Consider the following 21,137-nt stretch of genomic DNA (forward strand, 5'->3'; position numbering starts at 1 on the left):
ATTGAAACATTATCCAAAATATGTCCAGCTATAAAAAGGAGTCTATTTGGGGAGAGATCTGTGGTCAGATGTATTTCTGTGAATTGCATATAACCTGGAGATGAGATCATAGTTCATCTGTTTGTTCATTGAAAGCCATTTCCATGAATGATGTCCACCAATAAATGGACAAGATAAAAACCTTGAAATAATAACAGGTGCACAATATTGAATTACAATAAAAATAGACAACGCCAAAAACAATGTGTTATCTATTTTGAGGACACAATAATGAAATAATGGAAGTTATTGTTTATTTTACATGGTTTATTCATTGTGAGTAGACACCTACATACAGTACCTGTATTTATGAAACAAACGCTGGTCATTGGAGATGATAAGACCATAATGTTCGGTATATTGAAACATAAAGGAGGATAGCAACCATTGATGTCTTTTCAGAAAATAGGTAGTGTCAAATAGTTTATGACTGTAAACAAACAGAACTCTAATGAACTTGTGCGACCATGTTTGAGAAAATGTTTGTATTTTTTGAAAAATGCATTAATTGTGATTATCGGTTGTTCTTGTGCCTGGAGAAGAAAAAAATATGAACTGCTTTGTGTGTTATTTGTATAAATTATTATCTAATTAGATACTTACTATGAAGCTACACATAAAAGTCAATTGTACTGTAATTCTTTTTCAAGACTAATCTTCTTCTATAATATGTAAAACTTGAACTTTTCACTCGCCCAGTGGTCCTTTAAACGTCACTGTACCAGGCACCAGCACATAATCCAATCATATATTGACCCCATATAATCCCTTGCTGCATGATCAGCTCTGTGTAAAGAGCATTGTGATATTGTATGCAAACAATGCTGTCCATATAGCCGGGAAATATACCAACTCATATAATGTCAAATGGCAAAATAACAAAAGTCTGCCATCATATAAAATCATGTTTTTGCCCTTATGAAAATATGTGCATTAAATACCTCCACAACAACTGTATTCGTACAACATGTATTCAGATCCACTTCCACATTTCTGCTAAACTCTCCAAAAATGTCATCTTTACTGAATTCCTCTTTCACCTTTCCCAGAGTTTTTTAGTGGCTCTTCCTCCCTTTGTCGAAACAGCCAATACACTGTAAGAAGATAAAGGGCAAAACATGCGATGAAGTCATAATAATATGCTGCAACCAAAAACACCATCAACAAAAATGTGTATCCAATCACCCTTGACATATTATCATAGGACAGAAACTCTTTCCACCACAAGACATTGCGTCCAATGACACGCTCATTCCTGTCCATAAGGAATGATCCTTCCAGCTCCATGATGTACTCGATATTTGTTAAATCTTCTAGGGAACTATTCGGCTGGTCCTCATCCATAGACTCCGAGATTGAAGGCAGAGCTAATGGTCTTCCTTTACTCACTGAGGGTCTTTTGCCGTAGCTTCCACTCATTGTGCCTTCTCTGAATACTGACTGCTGTGAATTCCTCAGACTGTTCAAGTACAGCTCCATCTCGTCATCAGTCTGCGATTCTGTCGAGGTGTTGTCTTCAACATTTTCAAGATCTCTGTTCGGCGAGTCTTTTGCCTTTTCTAGCATATTCTTCACATCATCAGTAGTGTCCCGGTCACTGTTCTCACTTCCACAGCACATATTCTCTTCTTTATCAATAAATTCAATGAGGTCCCAGTCATTCTCCATAGCCTGCATACTTCCACTGAGTTCAGTATCACTCTTTTGAGATGATTCTTGCCAAGATGTAGAAGTTTCCTCACAAATCTCTACTCCACTGTTGAAGTGCCTATCCGGTTTTTCTGAGTCCTCAACTCCACCTAGGTTTTCTAATTCAATATTATGTTGTGGCAATGATTTATCAACCTCAGAATCTCTTTCAACAGACAACAGATCATCTGCACCTTCTTTTTGTTTATTTTCTCTCTTAGTTTCCATTGCATCCAAGTCCTCTTCATCATCTATGTATTTCAACCCATCTTCAATTCTATTCATTGCTCCTTTATCTTCTTTTGGTTCTTGCTCTTTCTCCTCCGTGTCTTGTTTCTGCTTCTCTACCTGCTTTGTTTGATTTCCATTTCCCTCTTCCAGGCTTTCATCATTTTTTATTTTGCGAATTTCTTCCACCTCTTGAATCCCTAATGTATTCTGTTCTCCATCAAACTCAATAACGCTTGAGCTCTCTGTCTCTGAAGTCTGTGGAGCAAAACCAATGAGCATTTGTTCTTTCTTTTCATCCATTTGGCAGCTCACCAAAGTATTGCTCATATTCTGTGTGTTCTCCAATTCTGTGTAGGGTTCGGTTAGCATGGCTGTTGCTAAGTGAGAAAGTTCTTCAGGTTTTTCAATGTTCAGTCTCATCTCACAGCATCCAGTCTCTGATTTATCATCAGGAGAACCCAGGAGCCTTGTGGGGTCTTCTGGAGATTGGGCAAGAATGCAAGAGGTGCTGTTTGAACACCTTGTTTGCGCTAATATATTCTCCTCTTTGGTGTGGATGTTTGTAAGGTTCCCCTGGTTTTGTGACATTTCAGTTTTGATACCAGACACCTGATTATCCAAAGATAATGACGTTTTTAAAACTGTGGGTGATGAAGAATGGATCTGTTTAAGTAGGTTGTCAATTCCGCACTCCATTGTTTGATTTGTAGAGACTAAAAGTTCTGGTCCTTGTAGGGGAAAAAAACATGGACTGTGGCCAGGATCACTCTGGAATGAGACCTCTAATGTGGACACTCCTAGAGGAGGATCTTTCTGCTCAGATGTGTTTGTTTCAGTGAATGCATTGTCCGACAGGTACTCTCTTATAACACCGGTATAATCATTTTGAAAGTGAGAAGCTTCCGACATCTTAACATGTTTATTTGGCTCAGAAAGAGGTTTTTTGGTTGGGTTTACTGTAAGTTCTGAGGTTTGTCCTGTTGATTCTTTGCAGGCGCCAACACTAATATCATGTATTGTCTGTTTTGTAGAAATGCAAGACTCTGGCCAAATGTCTGTGGTCTCAGCGGCCGTGACCGCTCTTGAACTCTCATCCTCCAGTTCCCTTAATGACCTATCTGCTTGTAATGTTTTCAGAAAGAAGTCTTTTCTCTCCATTTCCATGTTTTTAAAAACCTGATGGTAAAGTGGGGCTACAATGGTCCCAAATGTGAAGCCATGAGAAAACGGCTGAGGCTCTGAGTTAGTAGTTTTCAAACTCACATCCTCTTCTGGTTTTCCATCGCTAATATTCGTGTCCTCGTCCAACTTAGAGCTCAATGCCGAACGTTTAATTTGTCGCTTAGTGTCCTTCTCAAAGTGCTCCCATGCTCTTTCAACATTATTGCAAATAGACAAGTCAGGATTTGGGCATACAGGAAAAGACTGACTGATTGAAACCTCAGTAAGTTGGATGTCTTCCAAAGTCTCAGTAGCAGAGCATGCAATCGATTCACCACAGTCTTCTAGGGGTAAATTTGTGTGTGCTGTGGATAAATTAGTCTTGGTGTTGATCATGGCCTCTTTGTGTTGTGTAAGAGCTTGGCTGTAAATGTCAGTGGAATATTTAGTATACTCTGCAGATTTTAAGGACTCATCTGTTGAGGGTGATATTTGGTTGCATGTTGTTGGTCGAGCAGTTTGAGGGCTGCATGGTGTCTTCTCCAGCACTGATGCATGTTTCTGCATGCTGGTAACTTCACTCTCTTTGGTCTTGGTCCCTTGTTTCTTTTCTTCTCTCTTAGCAAAGTGCTCCTTGACTTTAGCTAATCGCACAGCCCTTCTTTTGCTCCTTCGGCTGCGGATTGTGCTTATTTCCTCCTGTTTGCAAAGAGGTTAGATTTGAAAAATGAATTGAAGACTATCTTCAATAAATACATTTAAGGAATAAAATCTTATAGAAGTACATTTGAATACATTGTCAAATACATTGACTGAGACATTGACTTTCCTTTAACAACGTAACATGATGGTCTAAGTGACCCTGAACAGCCTGGCCTATCAAGTGTCTTGTTTGGGACTGTACATAATGTTACTCTACCATTTGTCAAAGCCTGACAAGTGAATGTCATCAGTGACCACATGACATTAGGAAAGAGTAGCCAGTGTCACAGCACATGTTTTATACAATGTAATACCTCGTTTTCGCAATATAATTGTACACATCATCACTACGAATCACTCTTTGGTAAAATATAAAAATGTAGAACTCACCGCTAATTCCATGGCTTCCTTTTCAAGTTTTTCAGAGTTTTCTTTTAGAGATCCAGGGTCAGTGGCCTTTCCAGAATTAAGATTTACATCTGAGAAAACAAAACGTGTATTTATCAGAATGTTGTAGTATTTCCAAACCTAGTTGCGAGTCATTTTCAAGAGGTAAATTACCAGAATATTCCTCATTATTTGTTGCCGGAACAGTTGAAGCAGAGACATTTGGGCTGGAAAATGACAAAAAAATTATTTGTGCTTAAAAACTGAAAACAGTTAAGGAAAACAGTTCCCTGAAAACAGGTAAAAACAGAATGTATAAATCATTGAGTGCCTCTTTATTATTATAGTTTTATTTATGTATTAAAGGTAATTTTCGGAGAGGCCATAGGGGTGGGACAAAGTATCGATAGGGCAATATATCATTGCGATATGAGAATCAATACGCTGACGCCAATTTGAGGTACTTTGTGATTACCACCCCTGCTAGCAATAGCGAGCTAGCTTTGAAAGCACGAGATCCTTCAGAGCATCTACAAAGCCATGCCTTCTTCAAAACACAGCCACAGATAGTGTAAAGTAAACGTCACAGATTTTCCATCCAAATTACTGTAGTTAAGGCAGCATAAGCTCATTCTATAAAAGTACAATTATAAATATTATTAAAAAAAATTTTTTGACATGTTTTACTATGACAGATGTTTTGGACAACTCTCACCTGGTTGTTTTTAGACAGCTTTTTCTTCTGTTTTCACATACATTTTGGGGTTTCTCCTTTATTTTTTCACAACAAAACAGAGAGTAGTTCTCTTCATTGTTGTTTGCCCAAAAAGTGCCTAAAGATGTGTCATATCGCAAACAGAAGTCAACCCTCACACCCTCTTCTCCGAATGGGGGTACCAGTGTGAGCTTAAAGGAAAAACAGTCCATCCCACCATTGTTTGACCCAGGTATGTACTCTGCCAACAGATCAAAATGACTCCTCCATGAATCTAAAGAGGTACGCACATAGACCATCTTATCAAAACACACATTCAGCACGCGAACGATTCCTCTTAGGGTTGAAGTCCCAGAAAGCAGCTTCAAACTCTCCAGTTCCAGCTTCTGCTTGTGAACCCGCTGGGCTAGCTCCTCTGCGTTCTTTGGAAGAGTGAAGAGAGGAACCATGTAATAGTCCTTATCTTCATTCAAGTCACTCTCCGGAGGGCCTGATGGTGCAGTTACTCCCCGAGCGTCAAACTGTTTCACTGAGACAAGACTCAAACCGACGGCGTCAGCAAAGGATACTCTACGGCTGCTTGAAGGGGGAGGCAGGGAGTCATCGGAGGACACTGAACTCCGTCGTCTTGGTATGGGGGAAGTTTTAGGCTTGATTCCCCCCAGACCCAGTGACTCCTCATCCTCATCCCAGGGGCAGGTTACCGGCAAGCTCAGGAAGTTAGAGCTGGCCCCAATGGGGCTGTCCAGCGCTCCCGCATACTCCATCAGGCAATGTGGGACAGAGTGAGAGGAACTCAGCCGGTCGGCCAGCAACTGACGTGCTGTGACAACTTATGGAATCAAGTTACATTTGACATTGTAGGGAAAAGCCAGCTCTATATTTAGGGCAGAAACAACTTGAGCTATGCAGTCCAAGTTCAAGGGAGCAATAAAAAAATGTCACAGACACATTTCAAACAACATAACATTGTTATGCATACACGACACAGCAAACGTATCAATGTCGTTAAGGAGATGTTTAAAAAGATATGAGGGTGAGTAAATGAAGACAGATCTTTTTTGGGTGATCCTTTTAATCATTCTAGTCAGTTGTACACATGTTAAATTGCTAAAAGAAAAAAGAAGCACATGCTGTTTTAAAATATTCAAATTCATAAGTATATTTCTCTATCGTTATACAAGCACTTTCTCATCAAATAAAATAGAGTAATATTGCACAACATTATGACTTATTTATGACCAAACTTTTTCTATTTTGCTTAACAGTGGGAAACTAAAACTCAGTTACCCATATTTGTAAGAGACTTATATTTTGAAACAGAAACAGGAAGCTTTGGTAGCATATGAAAACCACTGAATGGAACAACTTGGTTTACTTCTCTTTAAAGCCATGGCTTTCAGAAAGCACAGGTCATGTGGATTTTAAAAAGTACTAGGACACCAAGGAGAAACAAAAGACACAGTGGAGGAAAAGTAATTTCTGTCTTGCAAACCACTTGAGGTCCAACGAGATTCTGGTCACTAGATAAGCAAACTTCACTGTCCTTCTTTACCTTGTTTGCCTAAACTTTCTTCTGCCTCTGGACAGCGCTACATTACCTCCATCTAGAGGCACGTTGAGGAAATGTTTTCCCTACTTCAAGACTGAAGGCCAGAAGATGTTCTCAGATGCAGTAATGTGATTTTGATGATCACAGATTTTCCATCCAAATGACAGTAGTTAAGGCAGCATAAACTCATTGTTTTGGTTCAGGAGGAACTGTAAAAGGTGCATAGCATGAAACGCGCTGATGATGTGTGATGTATCTGCGAACAGGGTGTACGCAGGTATCATTACATCAGACCGACAATACGCCTTCCACAGACACATATATATATACAATACATAATATATTTAGACCACTTAACTTAGTGATTGCTATTAGGATGTGAAGAGACTTTCAACCAGCATAACAAAAAAAAAAATCTGGAACAAATCGCCTACCCTGCCATTAACTCTTTGTTATCAAGGTTTTTAGTAGGCCTATGCATTATGTACTTTCTATAAAAGTACAATTATGAATATTTGTATTTTTTTTTGTTGACATTTTTTACTATGACAGGACAACTCTCACCTGGTTGTTTTTTAGACAGCTTTTTCTTCTGTTTTCACATGCATTTTGGGGTTTCTCCTTTATTTTTTCACAACAAAACAGAGAGTAGTTCTCTTCATTGTTGTTTTCCCAAAAAGTGCCTAACGATGTGTCATATCGCAAACAGAAGTCAACCCTCACACCCTCTTCTCCGAATGGGGGTACCAGTGTGAGCTTAAAGGAAAAACAGTCCATCCCACCATTGTTTGACCCAGGTATGTACTCTGCCAACAGATCAAAATGACTCCTCCATGAATCTAAAGAGGTACGCACATAGACCATCTTATCAAAACACACATTCAGCACGCGAACGATTCCTCTTAGGGTTGAAGTCCCAGAAAGCAGCTTCAAACTCTCCAGTTCCAGCTTCTGCTTGTGAACCCGCTGGGCTAGCTCCTCTGCGTTCTTTGGAAGAGTGAAGAGAGGAACCATGTAATAGTCCTTATCTTCATTCAAGTCACTCTCCGGAGGGCCTGATGGTGCAGTTACTCCCCGAGCGTCAAACTGTTTCACTGAGACAAGACTCAAACCGACGGCGTCAGCAAAGGATACTCTACGGCTGCTTGAAGGGGGAGGCAGGGAGTCATCGAAGAATACTGAACTCCGTCTTCTTGGTATGGGTGAAGATTTGGGCTTGATTCCCTCCAGACCCAGTGACTCCTCATCCTCATCCTCATCCTCATCCTCATCCCAGGGGCAGGTTACTGGCAAGCTCAGGAAGTTAGAGCTGGCCCCAAGGTTGTACAGCGCTCCCGCAGACTCCATCAAGCAATGTGGGACAGAGTGAGAGGAACTCAGCCTGTTGGCCAGCAACTGACGTGCTGTGACAACTTATGGAACAAAGTTACATTTGACATTGTCTATAGCTCTATATTTAGGGCAGAAACAACTTGAGCTATGCAGTCCGAGCTCAGGGGAGCAATGAAAGAACATAACAGTGTTATGCATACGCCGACACAGCAAACATATCAATGTCTTTAAGGAGATGATACATGTTTAAAAAGATATGAGGGTGAGTAAATGATGACAGATTTTTTTGGGTGATCCTTTTAATCATTCTAGTCAGTTGTACACATGCTAAATTGCAAAAAACAAGTGCATGTTGTTTTAAAGGCTATTCATAAATATTCATATTCATAAGTATATTTCTCTATATTTATACAAGCACTTTCACATCAAATAAAATATAGTAATAATAGTACAATATTATGACCAGTGTTGTTCAAGTTACTTCCAAACTGTAATACATGATAAATTACTTGTTACTGTTATTTAAAATGAATTCTTTACCTTACAATATTACTGTCTCAGAATTGTAATGCGTTATATTACTCCTGTATTACTGATGAGTTACTTTCACCAAAATAACTACTGAAGTTGAACTTAACATTCTAAAATGACAATGTACTACAGAGCGTTGTACATCCAGTAGAAGGCGATATGATGTAACATAATGACTGTGGGCTATCCAGGCTACTAACAATATAGCATATAATTGGCAAAGTGAAGGCTCAAGACAATGCAAGAAAGGATGACTGACAGAATCACAATCGATCCAAGTCTGTTAAAGTAAGGTAGAGGTCAAGTGATTATCTGGCAATATGTGGGAATAGCTTGGGTCTATTCATATTAGACAACAGAACTGTAGGCTATGTAAACTCGAATTCCATGACAAGATGGACATTTTTTCTTTTCTTATTGTTGTCATTATTTTATTCTCTTTAAATTCAAGAGGTTCACAACACAAAACCGTCATGCACAAAGTACAAGAGATTATTAGAGATTACATTCTTCTTGTCCTCATCTCTGACAAACTCGAAGTAATGCGCATACGTCCATCTCGCGAATGTACAGTCTTCTTCTGCCATCTTCATCCATTAAGCCTTGTTTATACTTTCGTTTGGCTCTCCAGCGCGAGTCTGCACTGACTGTGCATGCACCTCGTTCGTTCGGGGAGGTGTTTACTCGACGCACTCGCCGTTGTGCTATGCTTTGAAATGACAGAGCCTTGGCCACCACACGCGGCTATTTTCTGACCACGAACAGGTATTAACTTACTTGCATTTTTCATTGGTTAAAGGGTTAGTTCACCCAAAAATGAAAATTCTGTCATTAATTACTTACCCTCATGTCGTTCGACACCCGTAAGACCTTTGTTCAACTTCGGAACACAAATTAAGGTATTTTTGTTCAATTCCGATGGCTCAGAATGGCTTCCATTGGCAGCAATGTTTTTTGCACTCACAAGTCCCATATTACTTAAGACGTCATTACAAAGTCCATCTCATTACAGTTGTTCTACAATCAAGCGTTACTGAACATGTACCGAGTAAAATATTACTGAAAATTGATTAGTAATGCCTTACACTACTGTTACAGCAAAACGTAATATGTTACTGTAATGCATTAGTTTTATATCGCGTTACTCCCAACACTGATTATGACTTATTTATGACCAAACTTTTTCTATTCTGCTTATCAGTGGGAAACTAAAACTCAGTTACCCATATTTGTAAGAGACTTATATTTTGAAACAGAAACACAAAGGAATCTTTGGTAGCATATGAAAACCACTGAATGGAACAACTTGGGCTGCATTCGAAACCTGGAAAATGCTGCCTTCGGAGGACACATTTCAAGGTAGGAAGGCATCAAGACACGTCTGAATCTAATGTTAGCTTCACTTCCTGTTTCCTGAGAAACCTTCATCTGATCGATCTTTGAAGGCAGCATATTTGTATCCTTCGCTTCCTTTGATATCCCACAATCCTGAAACGCTGCCTACTTCAAGTCTGAAGGCCAGAAGATGTTCTCAGCACTCTAAAAAAAAAAAGGTTCTATATTGCACCAAAAATGGTTCTTGGCTCGTAATCATAGGGGAACCTTTTTTAGTGCTATATAGCACCAATTTTGGTGCTTCAGTGGTTCTTCAGCGGTTCTTCAGAGGTTCTTCAGCGGTTCTTCAGAGGTTCTTCACTGGTTCTTTGACTAAGGTGCTATATAGCACCTCTGAAGAACCGCTGAAGAACCACTGAAGCACCAAAATTGGTGCTATATAGCACTAAAAAAGGTTCCCCTATGATTACGAGCCTTTTTTTTTAGAGTGTAATGTGACTGGATGTGATGTGAGTTTGATGAAAAACTTGCTAGAATCCTGGACCTGACACCATAACTCATTAGCCAGTGGGTATGTAAGCGAATTCCGTTTGGAGAAGATAAATGGCCTATAGCTGCGTTTCCACCGCAGGAACTTTCCCCAGGAACTATGGACTTTGGGGTGGTATAGTCTCGATGTGTTTCGACCACAGGGACCAGGGTCTAAATGACGTTCCGGGTACATATTTCCCCATCAAAAGTTGAGTTCACGCATCATTTTGATTGGTTGACTGCACGCGGCATTTTATTTCAACCACCATTTTTAAAAGTCTGTTGTAGTGTGTGCAGTAAGAGTTGTTTGCTATTCGAATCAACAATGGAGTTTATAAAAATATGACAGATGGACCGTCAGCCAGGTTCAGGCTTTATTAAGCTTATATGCGGAGCACAAAATCCAGCGGGAACTGGAAAGTCCCGCGCAATCCCACGTCACCGGACTAATTTGACTAGGACATATTGTTTCTGGTAATTTCGGTGGAAATGCGGCTTATGACAGAATACAGTGTTTTATTAGAGAACCATGCAAGGTAGTAAATAGCATTCTAGTAGCATATTATGTTCACTTGCTGCATGAAATAAGTGAATAAATGTATTTATTTATATGGTCAAAATTATGATGATAATGTCATATACATATATATATTACAATAGCAGGAGGAAATTGATATACTTCACTTCATATTTGTACACGCTCAAAAACCTGTAATATCGTGTTGGTAAAGAGTGGGATGAATGAAATCCATGCTGAGTCAAATCTATTTCTACTAAGTTTCCATAACTTTAAATCCATCCGTTTCCTTTGAAATCTGATGGTGAGTTACAGTTACATAGAGACATCTCGAAGTCCTTAATACCTAAAACAGAAAAACACAAGCATGCAGGTGTTAAATGTTTCACATTTCTTTGCAATAATTTAAGAGTATTTTTAAATACATTTCTCACCTGTAGTAACTCGGTTTGAAGGGGCCGTGTTTGCTCAAGCCCATGTATTTGGCTTGATCATCGGTGAGTTCAGTCAGGTGTGCGTCAAAGGTCTGAAGGTGCAGGCTTGCAACATACTCATCTGGTACACAAAATAGTGAATCAGACGTAGTTTTGATTAAGTATGGATGAACAAGAAGTTCTGGTAGGTTCATTGCGTTTTTTTTACCCAGTTTCTTGGGAAGAAGGTAGACATCTTGCTTGAAACGGCCCTCTGGTGCATTGAAGAGCTCGATCAATGCTAAAGCCTAGAATATAAACAGAAAAATTAACATGTAAACAATTTTAAACCCAACAATTTCCCAGGTTTGTCACACTTCCCATGTAATTTACATTCTGATGTACTAAATACAAATATACTTTTAAAAGTTTTATTGTTCCCCCCAGCTAGTCTTTAATGTTTAGGCTAAGTAAGAGTGGAATAACTTTAGCCTTTAGGCTATAAAACATGCATAAATTCATGCATTAGCAAACTGCGTCATACCTGTGTGGTGGCTGTGATGGAAAGCACGTATATTGGTACAGTGGAGGAGCTTAGATTAAGGACACGGCCCTGGAATCAAATGGGGTAAAACAGTAACCTTGCCATTAACTTTAAAGACCAATATGCCATGAGGGTTGTAACCAGGAAGTGTAGATTACATAGAAACATAATTTACGCATGTAGGACATGTTCCTAGATCCTTTGTTGTTCCAGGAACATGCCTTTCTTGTCTTCCATCCGTGCTCAAAAGTTTACAGACCCCTTGCAGAATCTGCTAAATGCTAATTGCTTTAACAAATAAGAGGGATCATATAAAATGCATGTTTTTTTTTATTTATTTAGTATCCGCCCTGAATAAGATATTTTACATGAGATATAAAAGATGTTTACATATAGTCCTTACCTGGATGATCCCATGAAGAGCTGGGGGTGAAAACTTTTGAACAGGATGAAGATGCCCAAATTTTTTGCCCAATTTTTCTTTGGACAAATTTCTTACTTTCTTACTTAGCAACAGAAGATACTTGTTGAAGATACTTGCATGTTTCCAGGAAAACAAATTAAGTACAATTTACCTTGATCTTCAAATTCAATAAGTTTTCACCCCCAGTTCTTAATGCATTGTGTTTCCTTCTGAAGCATCAATGATTGTTTGAACCTTTTTTAATAGTTGTGTTTGAGTCCCTCAATTGTCCTCAGTACGAAAAGATGGATCTCAAAATCATACAGTCCCTGCTGGAGAGGGTTCAAATATGCAAAAGATGCTGGAAAACTGAAGAATGTGCAGGACCTGGAGGATTTTTCTGAAGAAAGTTGGGCAGTTTAACTGCTCCGATCAAACAAGGGACTCAAGAACAACCATCACAAGACAAACAAACAGTCATGGATCATCCAGGTAATGACACACAGTATTAAGAATCAAGGGTATGTAAACTTTTGAACAGGGTCATTTTTTTGTCTTGTGAACTATATGTAAACGTCTTTATGTAAAATATCTTATTCAGGATGGTACTTAATAAAAAATAACATGCATTTTGTTTGATCCATTTTATTTTCTTAAAATAATTAACATTTTGCAGATTCTGCAAGGGGTGCGTAAACTTTTGAGCACGACTGTATGTGCATTATCCACCTTATTTTTAACATAAGAGTGGTACAGCTATTTTTTCCCTTGAATGTGTGAGGCTCTCTGTGTCAGTTATTTTAGCTATGCAAAAACAGTTTATTATGTTGCAAACTTGTATTTGTTATGTTTTAATTTAATATCGGAATATTTAAACACACTAGTTTGTAACACAAATAGTTTTACAGTTTACTGCACTTTGTTGTTCTTAGTTACTTACTCATAGAGGATAATGAATCTGAAGTCTCGCACATTCACAGGAAATAGCTTATTTCCGCGTTAAAAATGAGGTGTTTTATATTTCTCATAGTATTCATTCACCTCAGCTAGAAGAACTATTCTTTTTCCATCCGGCCAAATAATGTGATCCACTTGCGCTCTCACATGCTGCCATGCTAACTCTGGGGTCCTCAGACAGGTCTGCAAATTCAACAGTTAATACGAATTACAAGAGCATTCAATTGTCATCACTAATCGTGCATCTTATCATGTCCGACAGCCACTTACAACATCGATTTCTGTATTAGAGCGTCCCATGTTGCAGACAACGCAACCATTCTTCATTAGGTCCATGTGCTCCCTCACAACAACATTTTTGTTTCCTGTGTAGAGTTAGTTGTCAAAGCAAATAACAATGTAAGGTAATAGTACAGTAATTCATTGTTGTATTTATGATATTGCACAACTTGCCTGTGCAGGTGATGACCATGTCCACTTGTCTTACAATATCACCTAGTTTGGACAATCGAAAGCCATCCATGCTAGTCGAAATAGAATTGGCTGTCAGGTGTGATACTACTGTCATGCTAACTCTCTGGATAGTCCCCCCCCCCCCCCCCCAAATAACTAATGTCTTACCATGCTTGTAGAGCGCAGATGGGGTCGATTTCAGTTACATATACAACAGATCCCATCGCTTTCAGAGCAGCAGAACAACCTTTTCCCACCTGTGGGCATCAATATTTACATTTACACACACAAAACAGAGGCCAAAACTAAACTAATGCAGGTGACGGACACTGTTCTCAGGTGGCATATTGACAATAGAGACAATTATTTATTTGAATCAGGAACTTTACCTCCCCGTATCCACATACAGCCACCTGCTTTCCCCCAAACATTACATCAGCGGTCTTTTTAAGACTGGGGGTACAGGAATGAGACAGAAAGTAGATTTAATCATATAAATACTATTTATATTTGAACTACTTATATTTGACATTTGAAATACTATTTAACATTTCTATTTATATATAATATACTGTATATCATCATCTTACCTATCCAGAATAGACTCCCTGCAGCAGTACAGGTTGTCAAACTTCTGTTTAGTGACAGAGTCGTTCACATTTATGGCTGGTACACATAGTTTTCCAGCTTTAGAGAGGTGATGAAGCCTGATATATGTGATGCAAAAACGTAGTTTTTTACATTTGCAAAGCTGTCAGTTTTATTGTACAAACACCGTAGTGTCAATTTGGTGCCATTTTCTCTTTAATATGGAATTAAAGCTTGTTTTATGAAGAACATTGTGACAAAAAAAGTGACAAATGACTAGGATTAGAAAGTGACTCAACCTGTGAATGCCGGTGATACTTTCTTCAACAATACCCTTGACTTTCTTGAAGAGGTGAGGATATTTCTTGTATATCCAATGTGTCATATCTCCTCCATCATCGAGGATCTAAAGAAATAAAAAGCCATTAACAAACTTCTATTTGCAGGTGAAAACAGACAAGATAAGATAACACTATTGATTCTTGAAGGGAAAGTGGTCTCGTGTCGTTGAAGTGAATCCTACCATGTTTGGCTCCCAGCCCTCCACATTTACACAGTGATCAATACACCACCAGAAGTCATCCTCAGATTCTCCCTTCCATGCAAACACTGGAAAATCTGCCATGGAGAGCAGAGGACACGACAACGGAGAAAGCAAAAAGTAACTTAGCAGATGCCAACAACGAAAATGAATAATGTCTAACTAATTATCATTAGACAATTAGAATAGGAGTTTATTTTTTACCTTGCTCTGCTAAAGCAGCAGCCACTTCATCCTGAGTGGAGTAAATATTGCAGGCTGCCCACCTGCACTGAGCCCCTAACACCATCAGAGTCTCCAACAGCACCTGTTGAGGGAAATATATAAACACACTACCATTCAAAGGTTTGGGGTTGGTAAGGTTTTGTTATAGAATTCAATACATTTTAAAATGTAATTTATGATGGCAAAGTTGAAAGTTGTCTTCAGTGTCCTTCAGAAATCATTCTGATATGCTGATCAAGAAACATTTATTATTAGTATCAATGTTGAAAACAGTTTAGCTTAGTGTTCAAAAGAACCGCATTTTTTTTTTATCAATTTAAGGTGTCCTTGCTGAAAGTATTCATTTGTATAAAAAACTCTTTCTTACCCTAAACAGTACACCAGTAGTATATATATATATATATACACTCACCTAAAGGACTATTAGGAACACCTGTTCAATTTATCATTAATGCAATTATCTAATCAACCAATCACATGGCAGTTGCTTCAATGCATTTAGGGGTGTGGTCCTGGTCAAGACAATCTCCTGAACTCCAAACTGAATGTCAGAATGGGAAAGACAGGTGATTTAAGCAGTTTTGAGCGTGGCATGGCAGACGGGCCGGTCTGAGTATTTCACAATCTGCTCAGTTACTGGGATTTTCATGCACAACCATTTCTAGGGTTTACAAAGAATGGTGTGAAAAGGGAAAAACATCCAGTATCCAGTACATCCGGCAGTCCTGTGGGCGAAAATGCCTTGTTGATGCTAGAGGTCAGAGGAGAATGGGCCGACTGATTCAAGCTGATAGAAGAGCAACTTTGACTGAAATAACCCCTCGTTACAACCGAGGTATGCAGCAAAGCATTTGTGAAGCCACAACACGCACAACCTTGAGGCGGATGGGCTACAACAGCAGAAGACCCCACCGGGTACCACTCATCTCCACTACAAATAGGAAAAAGAGGCTACAATTTGCACGAGCTCACCAAAATTGGACAGTTGAAGACTGGAAAAATGTTGCCTGGTCTGATGAGTCTCGATTTCTGTTGAGACATTCAGATGGTAGAGTCAGAATTTGGCGTAAACAGAATGAGAATAGGGATCCATCATGCCTTGTTACCACTGTGCAGGCTGGTGGTGGTGGTGTAATGGTGTGGGGGATGTTTTCTTGGCACACTTTAGGCCCCTTAGTGCCAACTGGGCATCGTTTAAATGCCACAGCCTACCTGAGCATTGTTTCTGACCATGTCCATCCCTTTATGACCACCATGTACCCATCCTCTGATGGCTACTTCCAGCAGGATAATGCACCATGTCACAAACCTCGAATCATTTCAAATTGGTTTCTTGAACATGACAATGAGTTCACTGTACAAAAATGGCCCCCACAGTCACCAGATCTCAACCCAATAGAGCATCTTTGGGATGTGCTGGAACGGGAGCTTCGTGCCCTGGATGTGCATCCCACAAATCTCCATCAACTGCAAGATGCTATCCTATCAATATGGGCCAACATTTCTAAAGAATGCTTTCAGCACCTTGTTGAATCAATGCCAAGTAGAATTAAGGCAGTTCTGAAGGCGAAAGGGGGTCAAACACATTATTAGTATGGTGTTCCTAATAATCCTTTAGGTGATACTGTATATATATATAAATAATAAAAAAATTCCCCATTGTATGATCAACTCAGGTAGGAGGATATATATATCCAAATCCAAATTTTTAATTAATTTTTGAGAGCCGGATTACAAGTCTCGAAAGATCTCACTATTTTCCTATTCTATTTTTTTTCTTAGTCTGATAATGTTTCTGCCAATCCTGTCCTCCCATTCCATATTTGAGTCTGATACTGCTTTGCCAATTCTGTTTTGCTTTTTTATCCTCTGAGTCTGATATTGTTTTTGCCACTCCAGTCGCTGTGTTACTATGCAGGTACTATTTTCCTATTTATATCTGTTTGTTTTGTAAAGCACTTTGTTCAGCCTAGGGGTTGTTGTAAATGTGCTATATAAATAAAGTGAACTTGAACTTGAACTATTAAAATCCATGTCCCAGGCACACAATTATAATAGGAACATTATGGGAACATTATAATTGTATATAACCTATGTTGCACTTGACTGTATTTTACTTTTTTGAAGTGATTCCAATCATACTCATATTCTGAAGTGTCTCAGCTAAAGGAAATAATCCATTATTTATCTGCTTTAATATATCGGCCAACTTCTATTATCGTCCCGATAACGATGACATTAAAAATGGGCATATATCGGCCGATACCGATATGGTGGCCGATATATCATGCATCCATAGTTTCTTTTGTGCTGCTGACCTTGTATAACAGGTTTTGTTTCTGTATTAACTTTTCTTTTCTGTCTGCACGATATAGAATTAAAATGCTGTGAAGGGATTACAGATGACACTTACAGCTGTCTGGGCTGTGACGTGGGTACATCCCACTATTTTAGCCCCTGCCAATGGTTTTTCTCCTTGAGCTGCTTTTCTTAAGGCCATCAGTGCAGTCATCTCTACAACAAATAAAGATGCACACACACAAACATACATTCATTACATTTCTTTTTTGTAATCTGGTTGCATCTGCATGTTTATTTCTTGCTTATATGTATTAAACTGTATGCCTACCATCCTCAGCAAGCTCTATCTCTCGGCGGCCATAGTCTGCCAGCTTGATGTTTTTGACGCAGAAGTCCCTGTTCCCTTTGGAGTTCATCTGTAGCCTGTCTCGAGGAGAGACCTCATCCTCTAGATTTTCTGCATCTGAACCCCCTGAAAAATTAGAAATAAGTAAGGAGATTGTGATGAAAATCCAATTCCAATTTTCCAGTTTTAATGAGCCGTCATCTACCTGAGCTGTTGCTGTCTGTAGAGGATTGAGAAATAGAGTGGGACAGAGAGCGGCGTCCCGTCTTTGTCAATCGACTGTTGAATTCCCTAATCTGCTCAGGATACTGGATTTGCTGAGGGAAAAACGTATATACTTATTATATATTTTATACATATACAGCAATGTAAAAACAAATGTTGTCATAACTTTGATCATATCATTTTTTAGAATCCGCGTTAAGATTTTGGATCTCTGGTGTCATTTGCATTCAAATATCAATATAATATACAAAATATAACATAAAATATACATACAAAAATATATATAATGAATTTTGTATGTATATTCTCCAAAACATTTTGATTTCTCAGTATAATTGTCCATTTTTATCTAGTTGAGATTATAAGTTTTGATATTTGAATGCAAATGAAAACAGAGGTCCAAAATCTTAAAGCGATTTCTCAAAATAATAGAAGCATTATAACTATCTATCTTAAAGTAAACTCATATGAAAAGATAGCAATATTAAGACATGCTACATGCGCAAAAAAACCCTAAAAAACATTTCAAGTACAGACAAGAGATCTTAGAGTTATACAGTAACTATCACTTGCTTACTAACTCACACACTAAACAAAGAAAGGCAAACTTGAAATTAAACACGCCATCATATTTATTTATTTGTTTGTCAAGGTCCTTTGTCTTACCTTATGGCAAAATGCATTTACTGTATATATATAAACAAAAAATGCTGACACTGATCAACTATATTAGCAAGTTAATGAAAAAAAAAGTTAACTTGAGCGGCAGGGAAAATAAATCTTCACTCTAGGTTTAGAAATGAAAATGTATTGTTGTATTCAGTAGACTAATATAACACCACTCAATACAAAACGCTATACAAACTTATACAAATCACAAAAACTGACCACAAGAAATGCTTCAGTTTCTTATGACCCACTTTTAACAAAAAGCAAATTGCAAATTCTGTCTAAAGAGATTAGAAATACCTTGATGTTAAGAGATAACACAGCATCTTTTGATTCCCTGTTTTTATTGAGACTAACCAGGCTGTAGACTTTCCTCATGGTGTCTGATCCGCTTGAGAAATGAGTAGAGAAACTCCCACGTAAGCATTTAAAGGCTGAACCACAACAGTAATTGTTGTGCCATAATGTTTAATAAGCGGGCTAGAGAAGCATGGGTCCCCTGTCAGATGAAATCCTACACTGTGAGAAGAAAGCCTTCACAATAAATTCTCTCTCTGTCAGCTCACGCGATTCGACAATGATTAAGAGGTCACAAAAGTTCCTACAAGTCATTTATTAATTCTGGCCCAGTGCCACTGAGCTGCTACCGTATGATGTTAAGTGCACTGGTCTGTGTTCAGGGTTGTTAATGATGATCAAGAACTGGTTATTTGGTTACACGTCATTTAGCAGGCATGTTTGACCTAAAATGACTTTCTGTTCTCTTACTAAAGGGACAGTCCCCTTGGAGCAACTTGGGGTCAAGTGTCTCATTCAAGGGCAAAATGGAGGTAGAGCAACGCAGATTTCCAGGGTTTAAATCCACCACATTTAGGTCACCAAACCTATTTACTCCTACCTCATGTGGTATAATAAAACAGTCAGTTCGCTTCTCACAGAGACAATCCCCAATAGCCACACTGGGGGTTTTAAGGATAAAATGGAGGTAAGGGAACTTAATGGCTCTCGGATTCAAGGCTTACTCTTTCCAGTGTTTAAAACCAGAACATTTAGGTTACCAGATGTTTACCCCTACCCCACCTAATATGTAACAACCAGGTCGCTTCTCACAGAGGCGGTCACCTTGACACAACCTATAGGGTCAAGTGTTTAAGGACAAAATGGAAGTAAGGGAACTCAACAACTCTCAGATTCATGGGTCTCTAAATATGTGCACTCCACAAACGTTGAAGCAACCTGGGATCAAGCACCTTGTTGATGGACAAAATGGTGGTAAAGTTCCTCACCAACTCTCAGATTCTCATTTTCCAAGGACTATCCTCAGCACTTCTATGCATTCAAATGCCCAGAGCAGACATTTAACCCCTTATAAATCTGGTATGCAACGGGAAATTGATAGTTCTGTTGCTTTAGGGAAATTCTCGTTGAAGCAAGCTGGGATCAAGCACCTTGTTGATGGACAAAATGGTGGTAAAGGTCCTCACAAACTCTCCATTTCAAAGGTTTAAAAAGGCATTTTCTTCTACATTCCCAGAAAAAAGGTAGCCCACAGTGCTGTTACAAAAGTAAAAAGGGACAACCTTGTACCATCCCTAAATGGTACATATTAGTATCTTTTCACTTTTGTACCTCAGGGTACAGCTCCAGTGACAGCACTGTACCTTTTTTCTGTCAGTGTATGCATTCCAATGTCCAGCACAGACATTTAACCCCCTCTAAATCTGGTATGCAACAGGAAATTGATAGTTCTGTTGCTTAAGGGACATTCTCATTGAAGCACCTTGTTGAAGGACAAAATAGTGGTAAAGTGTGTGTTGCCAGCCCAGGTTAGAAACAGGAAATTGAACGCAGTAACAAGTTTACATTTAGTCTTTTCTTACATCATAATGCACAACACTAAACAATACTTTAACACCCTTTGTAAAATCCCTTATTTAGCCCCAGTACCACTTACTTTTTTTGTTTTTGGCGCTTCGCTGACAGCTCCATCATTTGCATCGAACACTTCCTCACTGTTCTGCATTGGTACGAGCGCAGGCCGCCAGTTGGTGGCGGCCTCCAGCATTCTCAATAACTTGGAGCTAATTGTTGGCGGTTGTGAGGAATCTCCATCTTCTCTTTCCAGAGCTGAAGAAATTGCAGCTTCACCATTCTGGCTGCTCTCTTCTATGCTTTCGTTGTCTTCCGATGGTGGAGTTGCAGACTGACTCTCTGGTTCAGTGTTGAGACTGCTGTCCATTTTTACGTTTTTAGTTGAGTGTTGAAGTTACAGACCGTTGCTCTTTTAAACAGACGTGGGTTCTAAATGTGTATAAACATTGAAAACTGATTGTGGAAACAGGCTGTGAATAGCATAGGGGCAGAGGAGGGTTTTCAAGAATCTTTGGGATTGGTTTACCGTTTGATGCTGTTAAACGGTGGTGACTACTTCTTGGTTGATATTGGGTTTAGGGTTTGATCAGTTGTACCCTCTTATAACTACACTACCATTCAAAAGTTTGAAGTCAGTAAGTTGTTTTTTGTTGTTATTGTTTTGAAAGAAATTAATACTTTTATTCGGCAAGGACACTTTAAATTCGTGATTCAGTTTTGAATTAGTGCTTGTGTTCACCATTATGAATTATAGAGTGATAATAGTGTTCTTTTTTATTTTCAGGAGATTTCAAACTATCATTAAAGTAATATAACATTTGAGGAAAGATCTGTTTACAGGAAACTCGCCTGTTATGTTGGCTAAACACAGTGACAAA

General features: G+C 38.8%; 3 protein-coding genes across 9 annotated transcripts; all 3 read right to left on the minus strand.

The window, feature by feature from the left end:
* Positions 1-272: 272 nt before the first annotated feature.
* On the minus strand, positions 273-5,711 carry ppp1r3ab (protein phosphatase 1, regulatory subunit 3Ab). The gene is made up of 4 exons (XM_079809017.1): positions 4,925-5,711; positions 4,384-4,436; positions 4,213-4,301; positions 273-3,819 (listed from the first exon to the last, which is right to left on the minus strand). The coding sequence occupies exons 1-4, from the start codon at positions 5,689-5,691 to the stop codon at positions 1,060-1,062; spliced, it is 3,669 nt and encodes a 1,222-aa protein (XP_079665143.1). The 5' UTR covers positions 5,692-5,711; the 3' UTR covers positions 273-1,059.
* Positions 5,712-5,993: 282 nt separating this feature from the next.
* On the minus strand, positions 5,994-7,827 carry LOC307121462 (protein phosphatase 1 regulatory subunit 3A-like). Its single transcript, XM_079809055.1, has one exon. The coding sequence runs from the start codon at positions 7,821-7,823 to the stop codon at positions 7,020-7,022; it is 804 nt and encodes a 267-aa protein (XP_079665181.1). The 5' UTR covers positions 7,824-7,827; the 3' UTR covers positions 5,994-7,019.
* A 2,730-nt stretch (positions 7,828-10,557) lies between these two features.
* Positions 10,558-20,723, minus strand: ahcyl2a (adenosylhomocysteinase like 2a; the record flags this gene model as incomplete). 7 transcript variants are annotated; one of them, XM_079808843.1, is made up of 18 exons in its annotated part: positions 20,342-20,640; positions 17,699-17,810; positions 17,476-17,619; positions 17,260-17,360; positions 15,819-15,875; positions 14,826-14,928; positions 14,604-14,698; positions 14,380-14,486; positions 14,083-14,199; positions 13,882-13,945; positions 13,661-13,749; positions 13,493-13,563; positions 13,310-13,404; positions 13,124-13,222; positions 11,680-11,748; positions 11,365-11,443; positions 11,157-11,277; positions 10,558-11,068 (listed from the first exon to the last, which is right to left on the minus strand). In XM_079808843.1, the coding sequence occupies exons 1-18, from the start codon at positions 20,624-20,626 to the stop codon at positions 11,062-11,064; spliced, it is 1,815 nt and encodes a 604-aa protein (XP_079664969.1). In that variant the 5' UTR covers positions 20,627-20,640. The 7 variants fall into 7 exon arrangements, with proteins under 7 accessions (XP_079664969.1, XP_079664973.1, XP_079664971.1 ...); XM_079808847.1 differs by lacking the exon at positions 20,342-20,640 and adding an exon at positions 18,745-18,782; XM_079808845.1 differs by lacking the exon at positions 20,342-20,640 and adding an exon at positions 18,688-18,780.
* Positions 20,724-21,137: the final 414 nt, after the last annotated feature.

Source organism: Gobio gobio (genome assembly GCF_949357685.1).
Source record: "Gobio gobio genome assembly, chromosome: 25".
Classification (NCBI taxonomy): domain Eukaryota; kingdom Metazoa; phylum Chordata; class Actinopteri; order Cypriniformes; family Gobionidae; genus Gobio; species Gobio gobio.